Source organism: Oryx dammah, unplaced genomic scaffold (genome assembly GCF_014754425.2).
Source record: "Oryx dammah isolate SB20612 unplaced genomic scaffold, SCBI_Odam_1.1 HiC_scaffold_8, whole genome shotgun sequence".
NCBI lineage: Eukaryota > Metazoa > Chordata > Mammalia > Artiodactyla > Bovidae > Oryx > Oryx dammah.
The window spans coordinates 1,943,866-1,964,002 of NW_024070192.1; the positions used below are offsets into that span (position 1 = coordinate 1,943,866).

Below are 20,137 nucleotides of genomic sequence, written 5' to 3' on the forward strand. Positions count from 1 at the left end.
GGCTTGCTGGATCATACGATTGTTCTGGTTTTGATTTTTAAGGACACTCCATCCTGTTTTTCACAGCAGCTGCCCCAGCTGACGTCCCTACCCAGCACACAGGTGCTCCGGTCTCTCCTCATCCTCACTGATACTTGTTAGCTCATGTTTCTGATGACACAGGTTGACTTTTTCAGTTGGGATTCCTGGACCACACGGATGGGATAAATTCTTGTCCTGCTACTTGATTACAGCTGACTTCTTTTCTAGCCAGTGTCTGGACCAGCTTCCCAGGTGGTGGGCGTCCCCTGCCCCAGCCTGAGTCGCCTTTCACAGGAGCTGGCGTCATGCAGAACTGCTGTCCTGAGTCCTTGCTTCTCACCCACAATAAACCACCACGTCTCAGGTGGGCACACACATCCCATTCGCACTCTCGGTGGCTGATATCTGGATTCACTATGATGCTGGGTCCCTGTGACACAGGCTGAAGCTTAGTGAACTTAAGGTCTTGAAGTGGTTTTGTCTTATTTCACCTGAAATTTCATGCATCTGTAGTGGGAGGAAGGGCTGTGCGGAAGGACGCACACTCTATGCAGGAGCTGAACTCCGATGGGTTTTCTGAACTTGAAGAACACAGTGCTTCACAGCTGCCTCAGGGGAAACTGCCCTCCGGAGGGACGAGGCCAGGGCGCTTCTTTTTTGAAAAAAAGACCTATTTATTCATTTCTTTGGCTGCTCCGGCTCTTAGTTGTGGCACTCAGAATCTTTGATCTTTGTGGCGGTGTGCAAGCTCTTGGTTCCCTGATCAGGGATGGAACCTGAGCCCCCTGCGCTGGGAGCACGGAGTCTCAGCCACTGGACCGCCAGGGAAGGCCCAGTGTCATTCTTAATGGAGGGCTGACCGTCATTTGTATGGTGGATCCATGGCCTTGCATTTAGCCTGTGTGCTGTTGGTTGTAAAGAGAGTCCAAGTAGAAGCAAAGCCAATCTCAAGCTTCAGCTCTCTGGAATGAGAACTGGGAAACAGAGGAAGCCAAGGACCACGGACAGAGGCAAGGAGGCAGGAGGGACAGAGGAGGCCGTGGCATAAGGTGAGACTTGAAGTAAACAAGGACTTTAAGCAGAAGGAGGCTGGGCGCAGGCGCAGTGAGCCGGGCACCTGGAGGAGGAGGTCAGCCTGTCACGATGCACAGCAAGGCTTGGGGGCGCCACTGAGGCCGCGCACGCTAAGGGTCAGGGGCACGGGGGCGCATCTGCCTGCAGGAAGACCTTCTGGCTGGCTCTTAGAGGCCTGCTGCTATTCTGGGCTACGCCTGGGCTTACAACAAGCCCCTCCTTACCTGAGTCAGCAAGTGTGAGTCTAGCTCTTGCCATTGGAGAAACCCAGGAACCCAGGAAATGCTACCAGGCGTAGAGATTTGTGAAATACGAAATCCCCAAGGATGTGAGGATTTTAAGACATCGTGCTGAAAACACGGAGAAGTTCTACCTACTATTCCCAAACTGTGTTTTCCTGGTGGTGGTGCCATGCCTTCTCTGTGGCCACCATTTTAAGGGCAGAAGGAATGAAGCTGAGCAGAGTTGCATGGTCCCCATTCATAGCAGCAGGAAATTTGCAAAGTGGAAGCCCAGGGCGCCCTGGTCAAAGCAGCTAAAGAAACCTGCTGGAGGAGGTGACCTTCTCTGACAGCTGACGGTGTTGGCTGGCAAAGAGCTGCGTCCGAGAATATCGCACAGCCTGCTGTGTCTCGTTTGACCATTTCCTGTTCGACTTGAGTGAGAACGCTTGTGGACGGCGGCTGGTGCTGCTTTTCGCCAAGCTCCTCTTTTAAGGAACCAGACGCTGTCCCACCAACGTCGGGCATGAGCGACATGCAGCTCGCCCCCCACCTCCTGCTGCTGGCGACCCCTCAGCTCTGCCGTCCCCACCTCTGTGTCCCCCAGTCAGTGGCTCTTCCTGCCCGTCTGCTGATGGCAGCCCTGTGTGCCAGCTGTCGTTCTGCACTTCTGCACTTTTCAACGCCCTGTACTGTACGATGAACAGGGCTCCACTTTTCTGTTTTTAATGTATTATTTGTGTGAAAAGTATTATACACCTGCTACAGTACAGGACTGTGTAGATGACTGTGTTAGTTGGGTACCTAGGCTGTGTTGGACTTTTGAACAAACTGAACGTACGAACATGCTCTTGGGACGGAACTCATTCGTGTCTAGGGGACTAGCTGTAATGTATATGAAATAACATCTGGCTTGAAATACATGTCAAATTTTTACGCACTCTTCGGGCACTCTCCCGGGTCAGGACGAAGGTGCTGCTCTTCACTGAGCTCCTCGTTTGACCAATGGCGAAGATCCATCACAGCCACGAAACAAATCCCCCCAATAGCGGTGGAAAGAGCCGTTTGTAAGAGTCTAGGTAAGGGGACAAATCTCACCTCTAAGTCAGCACCAAGCTGAAGACAAAGGAGCTGACCACAGGGCAGGTAAGAGGTCAGCAGGTGGGCAAAGGCAGAGACAAGAAGGAGCCGAGATGAGAAGCTGCTGCTGCTTGCTTGGCTCGCGAGCCGAGGACGGACACTGACTTTTTCTACGGGTCAGAGAACAGACAGCAAAGTCTCATAGAGCAGAGAGCTAAGAGTTGCTATCTGAGCTCCGTACTCTTAAGACTGTATCAAATGAGACTTCAACGCAGCGCGTCCCAGCTTTATTTATAAATGTGCATGGAACCAGACTGTCAGGGAACAGGAAAAAGGCTGACCTGGTGGAACATCAGAGGAATGTCATGAGGTTGCTACAGAACGCAGAAGGGCTATAGCGACATGGGAGGCATCCCGGAAATGTAAGTGAGAAACATAAAGAACTACTAGGCTCACTGATGCCAGCTTCGAAAATGTACTCCTGAAAAGCACGTTGAACGTAGGTCAGCCAAAATATTTACTGCGGTTTCACTACAGATTCCTCTTATCTTTACTCACATAATTTCTATACACCCTGAAAGTAGCATTTATTTATTTTATAATCAGACTATATGATTAAAGCTAAAAGTTATGCTGTGTCCTTTCATCTATCAACTTTTTAGATCTTCTGACAGTCCGTGTCACATTAAGTTGATACTAAGTAAATCACCGGAGAAGGAAATGGCAACCCACTCCAGTATTCTTGCCTGGAAAATCCCATGGATGGAGGAGCCTGGTAGGCTACAGTCCATGGGGTTGGAAAGAGTCGGACATGACTGAGCAACTTCACTCACTTAAGTAAATAATGCTTTAGAAAGATGATAAGCTTAAAGTCTAGGGTTTAAAAGCCTACAAGGTTTTATTTGTAACACGTGCTGAGCAGTCAGCTTTACTGAACAACACAGCACTTGTCTAACATCATGTGATTTATGAATTAAACACAAATCAGGCCTAATCTGGGTAATGTCTGATTACATTAATTTTGTCTGCTACGTTTCCCTATCTTTGCCTCTTCTCTCCATTCTAAAATTTTAAAAGCCAATTAAAACCTTGATCATGGGATTTCCCTGGAGATCCAGTGGTTAAGACTTCTCTTTCCAATAGAGGGGGTGTGGGTTCGATCCCTGGTCTGGGAGTGGATATCCCACGTGACACACAGGCAAGACACCCAAACTTAAAACAGAAGCAGTACTTTAACAAATTCAATAAAATCTTTAAAAATGGTCCACATCAAATAAAAAAATCTAAAAACCTTAACCGTTATTGAATGTCTCTACTACTGAATGTTCTGTTAACTTCAGTAACATGAGCTTCTTCTACAGTTACGGGAACTGAGGATGCAGTGAGAGCTAACATCTGGCACAAGGAGGTCCAGGGTCTTAAGACTCTTCCTGCGGCAGAAGTTTCCATCTGACTGTTGTATCAACGTCATCATCCATATTCCCCAGCTCCTGCTCTTTGGAGAGTTCTAAGAATACCTAAGTCAGAGAAAATAAAGAAGGGAATGAACATGTCAGGGTGTTTCTGAAAGGTGGGAGTTCCCAGAGACTCACACAAAGATTCCTGGGGCTGATGTTCGAGGGTTGAAAACCTCACCTGCTCCAAGGTGGCCTGGGAAAGGCTGTATTCTTCCAGGTCGAAGGCCTGTTTCACTGCGAGTAAAGGGGCTGACGTTAGGGCCGACACATTTGCCAACAGAAGTATTTTCAAAGCCGGCAACATTAACAGCAACTTCGAATCCAGGAGATACTTTAAGATATGGGCCAAGTAAACTGAATTTTCTCGAAGGATGAATTAAAGAGTGCTGATATGGAGTCAAAAGAGCACGGCATTCAAGTGTAAAAGCCCTGTAAGCCGCCTCCTCCCCAACAAGGACTGCGCGTCCTATTTCAGCGTGCAGCGTCTGAGTCTCTCTCTGCCTGTGTGCTCCTGCCTCCACATCACTGCTGAGCGTTGCTGTGTTGCGGTTTAGTGGTTAAGTTGTGTCCAGCTCTTTGCGACCCCATGGACCGCAGCACGCCAGGCTTCCCTGCCCCTCACTGTCTCCCGCAGTAGGCTCAGTGAGTCAGTGACGCCATCTAACCGTCCCAGCCTCTGCTCCTTCAGCCTGTATTTATAGATCCATGGAGTATACTCCCTGCTGGTCCCCGTTCAGTAAATGCTATGCTTCTTGCATATCAAGGTACCATAAACACCCAGCGCGAGCTGTGATCAGCGTCTCTGCAACCAGTTCAGAACCGCCTCTTCGACCCTGACTCGCTACGTCTCATCCCTGCGTGTTTTTTAGTCGTCCCAGCACTGACATAAACACACGGATCAATGGAGTAGAAGGCATTCACAGTTACATTGAATCCGTGGCTCCAAGTTTCTGCTCCTTGTGGCTCTGACTTTGACAAACACAGAGCTGCCAGAAGCTCACCTTGGTGTTCTTTGGGACGTCACAACGATAATTATGCTCCAATGGTATGCAAGGGAACCAGGACAGAGTGTTCTGACTTATTTCCTCGTGAGCAGAGGGGGAATCGGGTGGTGTGAAGCCAAGTCCAGGGTCGCCCATGCATTCCCTTTAAGATTTTTAAGACTATTCCAGTGGAAATTTTCCAAGGTTTGACTGATGCTATAAGTTTTGTACTTGAAGTTATTTGATATGCATTCCACATGAAAATATTTCCAGTACATTAAGTTTCAACACTCTAAACTTACCTGCCTCTAATTTGGAAAAGGTCTGAGACAGAGGGTGAACATCCTCTATGGGTAATTTATATGCCATCACGAACGAATATCTGGGAGGAGGAAAGAGTGAGAGTTACTATCCTTCAACATTACAATATTGGGAAGGATTTGACGGCTAAAATAACCGAAGAATTTTTAAAAAGTTTCCTTTAAATAAAAGGCAAATAGTTTAATTTGATAAAGCATGAATCTGAGCCAAGAAATTATCTTTAGTCATAAAAATCTGATTAGAACAAAAATCTGCTTGCCCCTAACTTCTTGTTCAAGATAAATTCTGAAAAATCACTCTGATACGTTTTCACACTCAGCCTGTGCTGTCTTTCTTTTGTATTTTATTTCTTACTCTCAAAAGCCAATCTTTCTATGCTCCCTGGAACCTTTTAATCAAACTTTCTTCTTTTCAATCTTTTGTACAAGAATTAAAACTTGTAGAGCTCTCTCCCATTAAAAAATTCTTCCTTGACCTCTAGCCTTCCCAAATATGTTCATCCAGGACCTCATGTTGCACAATTCAGTGAACATTCTTTGGTCTTTCTCTTTGAGACTTCTCAAAAGAATTAAATAAAATTCACACACACTTAATGACTTTCTCCTTTTTATTATTTATTCTGTCTGTTTTGGGGTTCTTTAATTAATTTTTATTGGAGCATGGCTGCTTTACAGTGGCATGTTATGTGCAGCAGAAGGAATCAGCCTCATACAGATAGACATACTCTCTCCTCTGGTTCGCATTTCTTTCCCATTAGATCACCACAGAGCACTGAGGAGGGCGCCCCGTGATCTTCAGTAGGCTCTCATTAATTGTCTGTTTTATACATACCATCAATCATCTCCCTGATTCATCCCACAGCCCCTTTCCCCTTGAAGAGAAAAATAAATACTGTACATTAACGCACGTATGTGGACTCTAGAGAAACGGTACAGATGAACCTATTTGCAGAGCAGACACAGGGACACAAGCAGAGAACAAATGCGCAGCATCTCTTTACACATCATGGATGTGAGCTTTCTCTCCGTCTTCTGTGCGCAGAGCTCACTCTTGACTTGAGCGTTTACGCGGGATGTTTTCTCAGAAGAGCGACTCTTACCCCATTCTTCCACTGGCCACACCTGCTCAGCCTTAAAGTCCGCCCTCAATGTCCTTCCCTCATTCACTTGCATCTTCCTTTGCTAATACTCTTTCCTCAAAAGGACTCAAGCACCATAAGAACCTTGTACGTCTTTCAGTGGAATTCCTGTTCAGCCTGCCGTTCACCTGGGTTTGCTTATCTTTATCTGTAACTCACAGCTGACCTCACACAACTTTAAAGGAGCCATTCTATTCTCCAGGGGGATCTTCCCATCCCGGGGATCTTCCCATCCCGGGGATCGAACTGGATTTCCTACACGGTGGGCAGATTCTTTACTATCTGAGCCACAAGGGAAGCCCAGAGGAACTACAGGGAGGATCAAATGATTTATAATCAATTAATTTAAGGTAGAGTCAGGGACGTTCCCTGTGGTCCAGGGGTTAGGAATCTACCGTGCAATGCAGGGGTGCTCAGGTTTGATCCCTGATTGGGGAACTAAGATCCCACATGCCGAGGAGCAACTAGGCCCACAGGCCAAAGCTAGAGTCCTCGGGCGAGTCCACGTGAGTCAGGGGAGAGCCCGTGGGCTGTGACCAAGAGCTGACGGGGCCAAAGGAGTGAGTGGCAGAGAGAAATCCAAACCCCGGGTGGAGCAGGAAGCTGCAACCCACTCCAGTGTTCCTGCCTGCAGAACCCCCAGGGACACCTTAAACCCCATTAAGGCAAAGTCAGCCTTTCTGAGGCATGTGAGTCTGTTCGAGCTCTTGGTGTAATTTTGTATCTGGTAAAATGTTATAGACTGATACAGAATTTTCACTGTCTATTTTAAAAAACCATTAAACTGGTGATCAAGCTTGTACCTCCCCCCCAATCTCTGCCATTCCACAGTTCACACACACACACACACGCACACACATACTGTCCACCCGTTAATAGGAAGCACTCACTGAGAATGACTTCCATTGCTGCCTGTCTCCTGTACGTCCTTGTTGGTGTTTAGTCGCTCAGCCATGTCTGCCTCTCTGCGACCCCACGGACTGTAGCCCGCCAACTCCTCTGTCCATGGGCTTCCCCAGGCAAGAATACTGGAGGGGGTTGCCATTTCCTCCTCCAGGGGATCTTCCTGACCCGGGGATCAAAGCCCCGCCTCCCGCATCGAAGGTGGACTCTTTATGGCTGGGCGGCCAGGGAGGCCCCTCCCTCCTTCCTAGTGGCCCCTCCACAGCCTGTCTGTAACCAACAGGCAGCCGGGGCTCCCTCTTCCCGCCCTCTAGATGAGCCGAGGCCGTGGGCCTGGCACCCAAGCCGGGCGGCCCTCACCTCTCCTGCCGAGCAGCCTGGGGGAAGTGCTTGAGAATCTCCACGTGCAGAGGCTCCATTAGGGCGAGCGCCTTTACCTTCATCTCCAGTAAATAGTCTTTGCCGAACTTGCTTTTCAGATGCTGAATGGAACCGATACACCTGGTCCAGGGAAGGGAAAGAAGAGTTGAAAGAAAAGAGACGCCTCCTGGGTTCTCCCGCCCCTGCGGATGGCGGAGGAAGGGGTCCACGCGTCAGCCAGGCACCCACCTCAGCCTTCCGGACACCATGATGGCCACGCGGTCGCACACAGCCTCCGCCTCGGCCATGGAGTGGGTGGTCAGCAGGGCGCCCCTCGCCGAGCTTTTAACAATGGCCTGGATTGCCTGCCTGGAGACAGAGAAAGGGACTGTTTGCACTTTGAAAGTCATCTGGGAAAACAGATGATCAGGAACGACCAAGGCAGCCTCAAAAGAGGAAGCTAGATTACATTGCAAGAAAAAAAAAAATCTTTGGAGAGAAAGAAGAAAAATTGTCCTGTGTTAGGTAATTACACCATCACATCAACAGGCTTCATAGAATGAAAAGCAGATGTCTGAAAGGTGTGCCTAACTTGGTGTTTGTTTTGAAGAGCAGGAAAACACCACACTGTAGGATTTTCAACAACTGAAAAATAAAACAGAGGAAGAAAGAGGCAGGGGGAGGACTAGTAAGAGAAAGAAGAGTCAACCGAGAGCCTTCGAGGGTCCATTTGATTCTTACATGTCAATTTTTGCCTCCTTGAGGAATCTGAGTAAGAGGTAGTTGCTCAGTTGGGTCTGACTCTGTGACCCCGTGGACTGTGGCCCACCAGGACCCTCTGTCTGCGGGATTCCCCAGGCAAGAACCCTGGAGTGGGTTGCCATTCCCTTCTCCAGGGGATCTTCCCGAGCCAGGGATCTCCTGTATTGCAGGCAGGTTCTTTACCATCTGAGCCATATTGAGCTTCAGTGAATCAAACAATAGAGGGTCTGAGTCTCAAAGGTTAGTGGAGAAAACGTGAAAACTCAGTGAGCCCCCACTCTAGACTTGGATGACTGCCCCGACGCCCCTCACCACATCTGCCGCTGTCCCTCGGCATCCATCCCCGTGGTCGGCTCGTCCAGGAGCAGCACGGCCGGGCTCCCCAGGACGCTCAGCGCGAAGCTCAGCTGCAACAGAGAGGAGCCGCGTTGGCGCCAGCCTGGGGGCGTGCGTGGAGGGGGGGGCCCGGCCCGGGCCTACCTTTCTCTTGGCCCCCTCGGGTAAGGCCTTGGTGGGGAGCGCCATCTGGTCCTGCAGCTTCAGCGCGTCTGCCAGCCTGCGGGAAGCACTCGGATTACGTCCGTGCCTAAAACGTCTAGGGCACCCCAGCACTTTCAGTCGGAGAGGCATGCACGAAGCCTCATTCACAGGGCCCCAAACAATACATGTCATGACTTGGTTCTCGTTCAGATTTTCAGTCATTTTATTTGCATGAAAGTTGGAGGCACAGTTCATCTCCTTTCCACATTTCCTGAGTAAGTTCTGTGTCCCCCCTTCCTCCAGCCACAAACCACGTGCTGGAGGCTTCGAGCCGCACCTTGAAACGCTGAGAGCAGCCTCCTCTTCAGCCAGGCCCCTCACGGCCGCATAGAGGTCCAAGTGTTCCCGGACCGTGAGGCTGGGCCACAGCGTGTCCTCCTGCGGACAGTACCCCAGATGCCTGGGGCCGCCGCCTGCCTCTCGCGCCGGAGGCGTTCCGCTGCCGCCGAACACCACCTGCCGCGAACAGCAAAGGTCAGCGTCACCCGCCTGCCGCTGCAGCCCTCCCGCTGCTGAAGGACGGAGAAGCGGCCGTTCAGTCACAGCCCTTCTTCAGCACGCAAGAGGGGTTTTAGAAACTCATCTGCTTATTCTTTTTTTTTTTTTAAGCATTTGATGCTGGAGAGGGTGTGGAGAAAAGGGAACCTTCTTACACTGCTGGTGGGAATGCAAGCTGGTACAGTCAGTACGGAAAAGAGCATGGAGGCTCCTCAGGAAACGTGAAAGACAACTGACACGTGGTCCAGCAAGCCTAGTCCTGGGCGTATACCCAGAGGCAACTGTCACCCAAAAAATACATGCAGCCCTGTGTTCAGGGCAGCACGAGTCACAACAGCCAAGACATGGAGGCAACCTCCGTGTCCGCTGACAGAGGAGCAGACAGAGAGGGTGAGGCCACGACGGGCTGTGCAGCCACGAGAAGGCACGAAAGAACACCACTCGCAACAGCGCAGATGCGACTGCAGATTACTTCACTAAGTGGAGTCAGGAAGAGAAAAACAAATACCGCACATTAGCACATATGTGTGGAATCTAAAATACGGCACAAATAAACTTATCTAGAGAACTCACGGAGAAGGCAATGGCAGCCCACTCCAGTACTCTTGCCTGGAAAATCCCATGGACGGAGGAGCCTGGTGGGCTGCAGTCCATGGGGTCGCTAAGAGTCGGATACGACTGAGCGACTTCACTTTCACTTTTCACTCTCATGCATTGGAGAAGGAACTGGCAACCCACTCCGGTGTTCTTGCCTGGAGAATCCCAGGGACGGGGGAGCCTGGTGGGCTGCCGTCTATGGGGTCACACAGAGCTGGGCTTAGCAGCAGCAGCAGAGAACTCACAGACGTAGAGGTCAGCCTTGTGGTTGTCAAGGAGGACGTGGGGAGGGAGGGGGTGAACTGGGAGTTTGGGGTTGGTATAAGCAAGCTATACACATATGTACAAATATATACATGGGATGGGTAAACAACGAGCTCCTACTGGAGCCCAGGGAACTGTATGCAACATCTTGTGATACACCATAATGGAAAAGAATGTCAAAAAATAAAGGATGTATATCTGTGTATAACTGAATGACTCTGCTGGAGAGGGAAGCCTGGCCTGCTGCAGCCCACGGGGTGGCAAAGGGACGGGCCTGACCGAGCGACTGAACTGAACGGCTGTTCAGCAAATATTGGCACAACACTAAATCAACTATACTTCAACAAAACAGAGGTCGCTTGACTGACTGATGAGAACAGCGTGAAGAGGCCACTGACAGCGAGCAGGACATCCCCCGGCTGAGAGCTGGGCTGCCCCCCACGCCACGTACCGCTCCTGCGGTCGGCGTTGTGTCTCCAGTTATCATCTTAATAGAAGTGCTCTTCCCAGCTCCATTGTGCCCCAGCAATCCCAACACTTCACCTGGAAAAAGGTTCACCGTCACTTTTTGTGCTTGAAAAGTCGACTAACCTAAAATCAGGAATGCTCAGGAATGTTTGAAAGAAAGTAGCGTTTTCAGACAGCACCTGTGTTATTTCCATATTAATGAAAAGACTGCAGATTTACAGGAGAAGAATTCGGACATCTGGATCCAAGGTCAGCTGATTTTCTTGACATTTGATCTGGGACAGGATTTTGAAATAAAAACATCTCTCTGCCAGCAAGTCAAGTATTTTTATAATTACACGTTAACTGAGATATGTGAACAGACTGAGAGAATGGAAAATCATTCCCTTCCTAGTGCTAAACCTAGATAATAAGGAACATCCTAATAAACAAGACATTATCCAAACCTTTGTTAATACAGAAGGAAACATTCCGAACGGCGGTTTTCGTCCTTCCTGCTGAAAAGCACCTTTTCCTTTTCTGCTTATATTCCTTGTGTAAACAGCTTGCCATTATTACCGGCTTCTAGAAGACATGGGAGAGCGCGATTTTCCTCTGAAATATCACATGCTTTGTGCATTCACGTCCCACCGTTCATTTCCTAGGCTCTGCATTTAACCAGGTTTTGTGCCAATAGTAATTCAGCCTCTTGTTTCAAATAAAACTCTCAAATGTACATTTACGATTGAGGACTTCTTTATCAACTTATGAAACTAATTCCTAAGCAAATATATTTCCTTTTGTGTTACACTAACCTTGCATTAATTGCCCTTCTTATTAATTTTAACGCAGTATAAATTCATCTACTCTTTCTCATACGCTATTTAGATTTATTGACATGACAATTTCAATATATAGCAAAACGGAATTTAAACCCTTCAAGATGTGGGATTTTGTTAAAAACTGATAAAGAATATCAGAATTCTTGAACTGCTCTGATGAATGAAGGTTGAAATCCACCAAAAAAGATGGAAGGAGAGAAAATCAAGAGTGATGCTGGATAAATTCTTCAAAAGGTAGTGACGTGACTATGAACTACAAATGGGAGGACTAAGGATGCAGTGGCAAGTTTTCACAGTAAAAGCCAACCCTCCATCCAGTCTACAGGACGAGCCGGCTGCTCCAGTCCTTCCCCAGAGGCTCGGTCGCGCGTCTTCACCTCGTCCGAGCTGGACGCAGCGAGCGCGGTCGCCGTTTCCACTCTTTCCCTGCGAACGTCTTCATCCTCTTCTTCCGGTTCTTCTGGGTTTGGACGATATTCCCTTCTTCTTGGAGAGATTCTACAGAGAAAATAAAACAGCATTAAAATGAAATGCTAACTGTACCACCTACTACCAGGAGAATATGGCTTCAACGATTTAAGTCTTTTTCTCTGTTTTACAAGAATATAAATGATTACTTAAGGACGGACAAGATTCTCCTTGACGGTAACAACTCTCTCAAGTAGCCAAGTCCCATGAAATACTCTTTGACTATTTCTCCTCTTTAAAACTTGTTGTCCCATCCATCGACCAGCTCTCTAAATCCTCTCAAATGCAGGCTTAGTCTCTTTAATCTGTTGCCATCTAGGTCATCATCACGTTGGATCATAAACGATCACCAAAACTGGCAAGAGCCTTTTCAAAACATTTCACAATGAACTCATTTTACATTACTGCGTCTTCTACTCAGAGACCTGTTCTTCTCATAAGCAGGAGAAAAAACAATGCTTAATGCTTAACCACTGTGTGTGCAGCTCACAAGACAAACACCCAACTTGCCTAAAATCACAAGACCTGTGTCTTAGAAACTGTGTATTACTGCATTCAAAGTGATTCTCAATTTTTTTGTTTTGTTTTATTTTTTCAGAATAATATTTCCCAGTGGGCCTAGCCAAGAGCTTGGATAATAAATCCATACTAATAAAATGTTGTTAAAAGAACTGCTAAGCACATTAAATGTTTACATTATATTCAGATGTGAAGGTTCTCCCAACCTGAAAAATGGATCTTTCCTCATTGTTTCTTTTCCATACTTCATTTCCAGGCACCGTATAATAAAAAGAAAAATGATGATCTGAAGGTACGGCTAAAGGCAATGAAAAATGATTAGAACATTAGTACCATCTTGGGATTCAAGCTCCATGGGCAATATATGCCTTCTGCCATAGGAGATTTGGTCATTTTCTTATAAATTTGATAAAAATCTTATAAAATGCTTCTCACATGGAAAAGTTTATCAAACCAACCTATATATATATGCTGCCTACGAGAGACTCACTTCAGATCTAGAGACAGACACAGACTGTAAGTACAGGGATGGAAAAAGGTATTCCCTGCAACACAAATGAAAAGAGGGCTCACGTGCAATGCTCACATCAGACAAAACAGACTGCAAGCAAAGACTGTGATATGAGACAAAGGACATGCAGGACCTAGGGGTCAATCAGACAAGAAGAGACGCCAACTGTAAATATACAGGCGTCCGACGTAGAAGCGCCTAAATAAAGTGAATATTAACAGGCATACGAGGAGAAATTGGCAGCAACACCGTAACAGTGACACGTGAGGCCCGCGTGCTCAGTCCTGTCTGACCCTTTGCCACCCCGTGGCCTGTAGCCCGCCAGGCTCTTCTGTCTGTCCATGGGAGTTCCCAGGCAAGAATACCGGAGTGGGTCATCTGCTGCCTTGGCAGGCAGATTCTTTACCAGTGAGCCACCAGGGAAGCCCGTAGAAAGAGTAAGAGCGGGTATCTGGGGGAGTATTTCAATCTGCCGTTCTTTGAATAAAGCAAGCACATTATGTGGCTATGAATCCTATGTAGTATACATTCAGATAGAAATATTTTCTTACTATGAAGATTGTTAGGAGCATGATTTCATCAATTGCACTTTTCTCAGAGTCCTGACTTTCGGAACTTCTGTGATACATAGAGGACAACTGTTGAAGAAAAACAAGGGCTGTGTGAAATTTCTCTGCATCACGAATAGAACGTTCTTATGTTAAGTACACCTGTATCGTATGACCTGCTGTTTCACAGGGCACAAGGGAATGCTCCGTGAACTGGGACAAGACTTGTTCTACGACCCTGAAATCTGCTGGGAGGTGAAGCCCTTCCTTGGTTATAATCTCCAGTGCTTTCTGTATTCTGACTCTGTGTCTTGCGTGAGTGCATACGTGCTGAGTCACTTCAGTCGTCTCCGACTCTGTGTGACCCCCATGGACTGTAGCCCGGCAGGCTCCTCTGTCCATGGGGTTTTCCAGGCAAGAATACTGGAGTGGATTGCCATGCCCTCCTCCAGGGGATCTTCCTGACCCAGGGATCAAACCCGCATCTCTTATGTCTCCTGCATTAGCAGGCAAGATCTTTACCACTAGCACCACCTGGGAAGCCCCGATTCTGTGCAGTAGGGATTCACAAGTTTCTTTTTAGTGGAAGTGACTAAACATACACATGTTAAGTACTTAAGATTTGCTATCACGTCCCCAGAATTCTCAGTGGTCCTTGGCTTCTCCCAGAAGGTCCTAATAGTATCTTGCTTTCCTTCCTGCACCAACCACTCACCCCCAAAGCAATCTACGGATACTCAGTGGTACAAGGCATAAAACAGCACATCTTCCCTGCAGTAGGGAAAGGGAGAGCCAAGCACAAAAATAATTTCAGATATTTATCAAAATTGAAATGGGGACCTTCCATGTCATGGTGAGAAGAGAGAGTTCTGTAACAGTGGGAAAAACATAATCCTTTCTTACAATCCCCTCTCGGAATTCATAAACCACAGCTGGGTTTCCTGTTGTGTTTCTTAATGGATTTACTTGCTTCCTTCCGGGTGTGAATAATGGGTTCAGGGTCTATGCAACTTTTAACTTCATACAATTTTCACGTCTTCTTTTCAGAATTTACCAGCAATTGAATAATTTCTAAAATTTTATTAAATGTACCTGTTCCCCTATGGGAAAGGATTTAATTAATGAGCTACATGGTCAAGGTGAAAAATACAGTAGGTAAAACTGCTTACCTCTATCATTCGGGTAAGAAAAAAGACTGACGTGCACGAAGGTATTAAAATTATACATATAATTATAATATTTTCAGAATGAGTTAATCCCAGGAGGATGAGCATGAATAATGAGATCTAAAGGGAAGAAATCCACAGACATAATTTGCTCAGTCATATTTAACGTAAGATGTTTTCTATAAGTAATCTATTTTCCCAGAAAGATTCCTGTTTTCAATTTTCACCTTACGTACAACAACATTGAGAAGACTGCCTCTTTAAGAAGCATCAAAGTGTCATTACAACTGAAACACATGATTACAGTTAAAGTCTGACGGAGACATCTAAAAGGCGCTGTACTATCCGGTACAGATATGCAGCAACAATTTAAAAGAGGGAGTATAACATTCTTTTACTTTATGAACATAAATCCTTGCACGCTTTCAGCACTAGCACACAATTAACTTCTTGTCGAATGGTATACGTAGCACCGTAGTTTTAGGAATAACAAAAGAATAAAGAAGGGAACAGAAACTTCTCTTAGCACCCACTGAACACTATTTACCAAGGACTCTGACGAGCAATTTACCAGCACTGTGACAGCGAACGCTCTTGGAGAGACTCAGTCCCAACCCTGTAGAGTGCTGCCGCTTTATACGCACATTCTCTGAGCTCAGAGAACTAAACCTCAAAAACCTCAAGTAACTTCGCCCAATATCTTACCGCTATTTAGTGCCAGATTTAGAATCCAAACCTGGGCTGTCTGACTCCAGAGCCTAAATTCTTTTATAAGCCTCCATACTTTTATAAGAAGAGATTGGACTTCCCTGGAAGTGTTAAGACTCTGCTCGCAATGCAGGGGGTCCAGGTTCAATCCCTGGCCCAGGAACTAGATCCCACAGATTGCAAAGTAAGATTCTGCACACTGCAAGAAGACTGAAGGTACCATGTGCCACTGTGGAAGATTCTGGAAGAGACAGGAATACCAGACCACCCGACCTTCCTCCTGAGAAACCTGCATGCAGGTCAGGAAGCAACAGTTAGAACTGGACATGGAACAACAGACTGGTTCCAAATAGGAAAAGGAGGACGTCAAGGCTGTCTATTGTCACCCTGCTTATTTAACTTCTATGCAGAGTACATCATGAGAAACACTGGGCTGGATGAAGCACAAGCAGGAATCAAGATTGCCGGGAGAAATATCAATAACCTCAGATATGCAAAGGACACCACGCTTGTGGCAGAAAGTGAAGAACTAAAGAGCCTCTTGATGAAAGTGAAAGAGGAGAGTGAAAAAGTCAGCTTAAAGCTCAACATTCAGAAAACTTAAATCATGGCATCCAGTCCCATCATTTCAAATAGATGGGGAAACAGTGGAAACAGTGTCAGACTTTATTTGGGGGGGCTCCAAAATCACTGCAGATGGTGACTGCAGCCATGAAGTTAAAAGATGCTTACTCCTTGGAAGGAAAGTTATGACCAACCTAGATAACATATTAAAAAGCAGAGACATTACTTTGCCAACAAAGGTCCGTCTAGTCAAGGCTATGGTTTTTCCAGTGGTCATTTATGGATGTGAGAGTTGGACTGTGAAGAAAGCTGAGTGCCGAAGAATTGATGCTTTTGAACTGTGGTGTTGGAGAAGACTCTTGAGAGTCCCTTGGACTGCAAGGAGATCCAACCAGTCCATCCTAAGGGAGATCAGTCCTGGGTGTTCATTGGAAGGACTGATGTTGAAGTTGAAACTCCAATACTTTGGCCACCTGATGCAAAGAGCTGACTCACTGGAAAAGACCCTGATGCTGGGAAAGATTGAGGGCAGAAGGAGAAGGCAATGACAGAGGATGAGATGGCTGGATGGCATCACCGACTCGATGGACATGGGTTTGAGAAAACTCCGGGAGTTGGTGATGGACAGGGAGGCCTGGTGTGCTATGATTCGTGGGGTGGCAAGAGTTGGACACAACTGAGCGACTGAACTGAAATGAAGACTTGGCATGGCAAAATAAATAAATATTTTTTAAAAATTAGAGATACCAAGGGAACATTTCATGCAAAGATGGGTACAATAAAGGATAGAACGCTGTGGGCCTAATAGAAGCAGAAGATATTAAGAAGAGGTGGTAAGCATACACAGAACTATACAAAAAAGGTCTTAATTGCCTGGATAACCACAGTGGTGTGACCACTCAGCTAGAGCCAGACATGCTAGAGTGAGAAGTCAAGTGGGCCTTAAGAAGCATTACTACGAACAAAGCTAGTGGAGGTGATGGAATTCCAGCTGAGCTGTTTCAAATCCTGAAAGATGCTGCTGCTAAGTGGTGGACGCAATATGCCAGCAAATTTGGGAAACTCAGCAGTGGCCACAGGACTGGAAAAGGTCAGTTTTCATTCCAATCCCAAAGAAGGGCAATGCCAAAGAATTCAAACTACCTCACAACTGCACGCATTTCGCATGATAAGCAAGGTAATCCTCAAAATACTTCAAGCTAGGCTTCAACAGTACATGAACTGAGAGCTTCCAGATGTACAAGCTGGATTTAGAAAAGGTAGGGACCAGAGATCAAATTGCCAACATCTGTTGGATCGTAGAAAAAGGAAGAGAATTTCAGAAAAACATCTATTTCTGTTACATTGACTACACTATATCCTTAGACTGTGTGGATCACCACAAACTATGGAAAATTCTTAAAGAGATGGGAATACCAGATCACCTCACTTGCCTCCTGACAAGCCTGTATTCAGGCCAAGAAGCAACAGTTAGAACCCGACATGGAACAATGAACTGGTTCCAAATTGCAAAAGGAGTACATCAAGGCCACACGTTGTCACCCTGCTTATTTAACTTACATGCAGAGTACATCATGCGAAATGCTGGGCTGGATGAAGCACAGGCTAGAATCAAGATTGCCAGGAGAAGTATCAATAACCTTAGATATACAGATGACACCACTCTAATGGCAGAAAGTTAAGAGGAACTGTAGAACCTCTTCTTCTTTTAATTTATTTAATGGGAGGACAACTGCTTCACCATGTTGTGACGGTTCCTGCCACACACCAACCTGAATCGGCCATAGGCACATACGTGTCTCCTCATCCTGAATCCCGATCCCCCTTCCCTCCCCACCCTACCCCTCTGGGTTCTCCCAGAACACTGGTTTGGGGGCCCTGTTTCATGCATCAAACTTGCACTGGTTGCAAAGGTAAAAGCTGGCTTAACATTCAACATTCAAAAAATGAAGATCATGGCACCTGGTACCATCACTTCATGGCAAATAGATAGGGAAAAAATTCAAACAGTGACAGACTATTTTCTTGGGCTCCAAAACTGTGTGGATAGTGACTGCAGCCATGAAATTAAAGGACGCCTGCTCCTTGGAAGAAAATTATGACAAACCTAGACAGCATATTAAAAAAGCAGAGACATCACTTTGTCAACAAAGGTACGTACAGTCAAAGTTATGGTTTTTCCAGTAGTCATATACAGATGTGAGAGTGGGACCATAAAGAAGGCTGAGCGCCAAAGAATTGATGCTTTTGAACTGTGGTGTTCGAGAAGACTCTTGAGAGTCCCTTGGACTGCAAGGAGATCCAACCAGTCCATTCTGAAGGAGATCAGTCCTGGGTGTTCTTTGGAAGGACTGATGCTAAAGCTGAAGCTCCAATACTCTGGCCACCTGATCTGAAGAGCTGACTCATTGGAAAAGACCCTGATGCTGGCAAAATTGAGGTCAGGAGGAGAAGGGGGAGACAGAGGATGAGATGGTTGGATGGCATCATCGACTCAATGGACATGAGTCTCCAGGACATAGTGAAGCACAGGCAAGACTGGAGTGTTGCAGTCCATGGGGTCACAAAGAGTCGGACGCGACTGAGCAGCTGAACAGCAACAGAAGCTTTAAAAGAATGCGGAGCCCTTGCGTGAGGCGGCTGTCCACACGTCCAGCCGACGAGCCCGCCTGCAGTGCGCCATGTGCCGAGATTCCAAGTGCATGAGACTGATCATAGAATTTTAAGAAGCTCTTTAAAGAGTTCTCTCCACAAGCACAAGAAATATCTTCTCATAGAAAAAGCAGTATGAACGGAAACAACCTGAGGGGTCATCAGCGTATTTTAGGGCCTTAATCAGAACCTCCTCAGAGGTCCCCTGGCCACACCGTCACGGTTATGAGAGGTGCTGCTTTAGCAAGACGTGTCAGCGCATCTTCAGTCCCACGGAGACCTGCAGCCAAGCTCTCTAATCTAACAGTGCAGGAAGAGAACTTATCTTTCACCTCCCTACTTCCTCCTCTCCATCCCTTTCTTTTACCTTTTTTATTTAAAGAATCATTTATTTGGCTGCATCGGGTCTTAGTTGGGGCTGACTCTCTAGCTGTGCTGCACAGGCTGAGTTGCTCTGTGGCTTGTGGGATGTTAGTTCCTGGACCAGGGATTGAACTTGTGTCCTCTGCGTCACAAGGCAAATTCTTAATCACTGGAAAGGCCCCTTTCTTTTTATCTTACTATACAAATTAGCTCATCCATCATTTCTAACCCATTAGAAAAATTAAAATAATCCTTCCATTAACTCTTCCTTCCAACAAGCAACAATAGGTACAGTCTTCGTCCACAGCACTTCCCAGGCAAGTATACTGGAGGGTGGGTAGCCATTCCCTTCTCCAGGGGATCTTCCCGACCCAGGGACTGAACCCACATCTCCTGCACTGCAAGCGGATTCTTTACCAGCTGAGTCACTAGGGAAGTCCCAGGATTCCATACCTAAAGGCCAACCAAATAGGAACTCTTGATTAAAAAAAAAATCAAACATACAAGGCAACAGTCCACTAAGTGTGAGTCCAGAAGGGGAAAAAATACCGATTAAAACTATCTGAAGACTTTCGCTACTAGAATTATCAAACAACAAATACAAATATTTCAATTAAATGTACACGTAAATTACATGTGAAATTAAAAACACACACACACACACAAACTAGTAACAACAGGCTGTGAGGAACAGTTCAGGAAATTTGAAACAGAAGCAGAGTTCTGAAAAGCAAAACTGAGTTTTTAAAATCAGCCAAAGATTAAAGATAATTTAGACACAATTTAGACATAATTTAGTCGAATGGTTTTTGGTCATAAAGCCACTGTTAGGATAAACAGGATCACTACATAAAGTCTCCAGAGTTAAACAGACCCAATAAAATGGTCTAAAACATGCACAGCAACATTAATTGGAGAGTAAAACCAACAAATCTACCTTTCTATTGGGATGCATGAGGAAAAAATTAGATCAAGACCGATTCCAACGGTTAAGGAGATATTACCCTGCTATGACCTTTAACCACCAATCAAACTATCACAACCACCAATAAAACTGGCTCAGAATTACAGGTATACAGGGATGACATTTAGAAGCTCGGAAGCAACTTAATCACCTTTAGGATGTCTAC

The 20,137-nt window shown here is 46.3% G+C and overlaps 1 protein-coding gene across 1 annotated transcript in view; it reads right to left on the reverse strand.

The window, feature by feature from the left end:
- Nucleotides 1-2,661: 2,661 nt before the first annotated feature.
- The window catches only part of ABCA10 (ATP binding cassette subfamily A member 10), a 50,848-nt gene continuing 33,372 nt past the window's right edge, over nucleotides 2,662-20,137 (reverse strand). The window contains exons 26-39 of the mRNA XM_040244409.1: nucleotides 14,724-14,840; nucleotides 13,558-13,644; nucleotides 12,702-12,793; nucleotides 11,886-12,006; nucleotides 11,134-11,251; nucleotides 10,671-10,762; nucleotides 9,138-9,316; nucleotides 8,801-8,876; nucleotides 8,633-8,727; nucleotides 7,808-7,927; nucleotides 7,559-7,699; nucleotides 5,139-5,218; nucleotides 4,032-4,087; nucleotides 2,662-3,913 (exon numbers count right to left, since the gene is read on the reverse strand). Of these exons, the coding sequence (XP_040100343.1) occupies nucleotides 3,815-3,913; nucleotides 4,032-4,087; nucleotides 5,139-5,218; nucleotides 7,559-7,699; nucleotides 7,808-7,927; nucleotides 8,633-8,727; nucleotides 8,801-8,876; nucleotides 9,138-9,316; nucleotides 10,671-10,762; nucleotides 11,134-11,251; nucleotides 11,886-12,006; nucleotides 12,702-12,793; nucleotides 13,558-13,644; nucleotides 14,724-14,840 (1,473 nt within the window). The 3' untranslated portion in view covers nucleotides 2,662-3,814. The remainder of the gene's footprint in view (nucleotides 3,914-4,031; nucleotides 4,088-5,138; nucleotides 5,219-7,558; nucleotides 7,700-7,807; nucleotides 7,928-8,632; nucleotides 8,728-8,800; nucleotides 8,877-9,137; nucleotides 9,317-10,670; nucleotides 10,763-11,133; nucleotides 11,252-11,885; nucleotides 12,007-12,701; nucleotides 12,794-13,557; nucleotides 13,645-14,723; nucleotides 14,841-20,137) is intronic.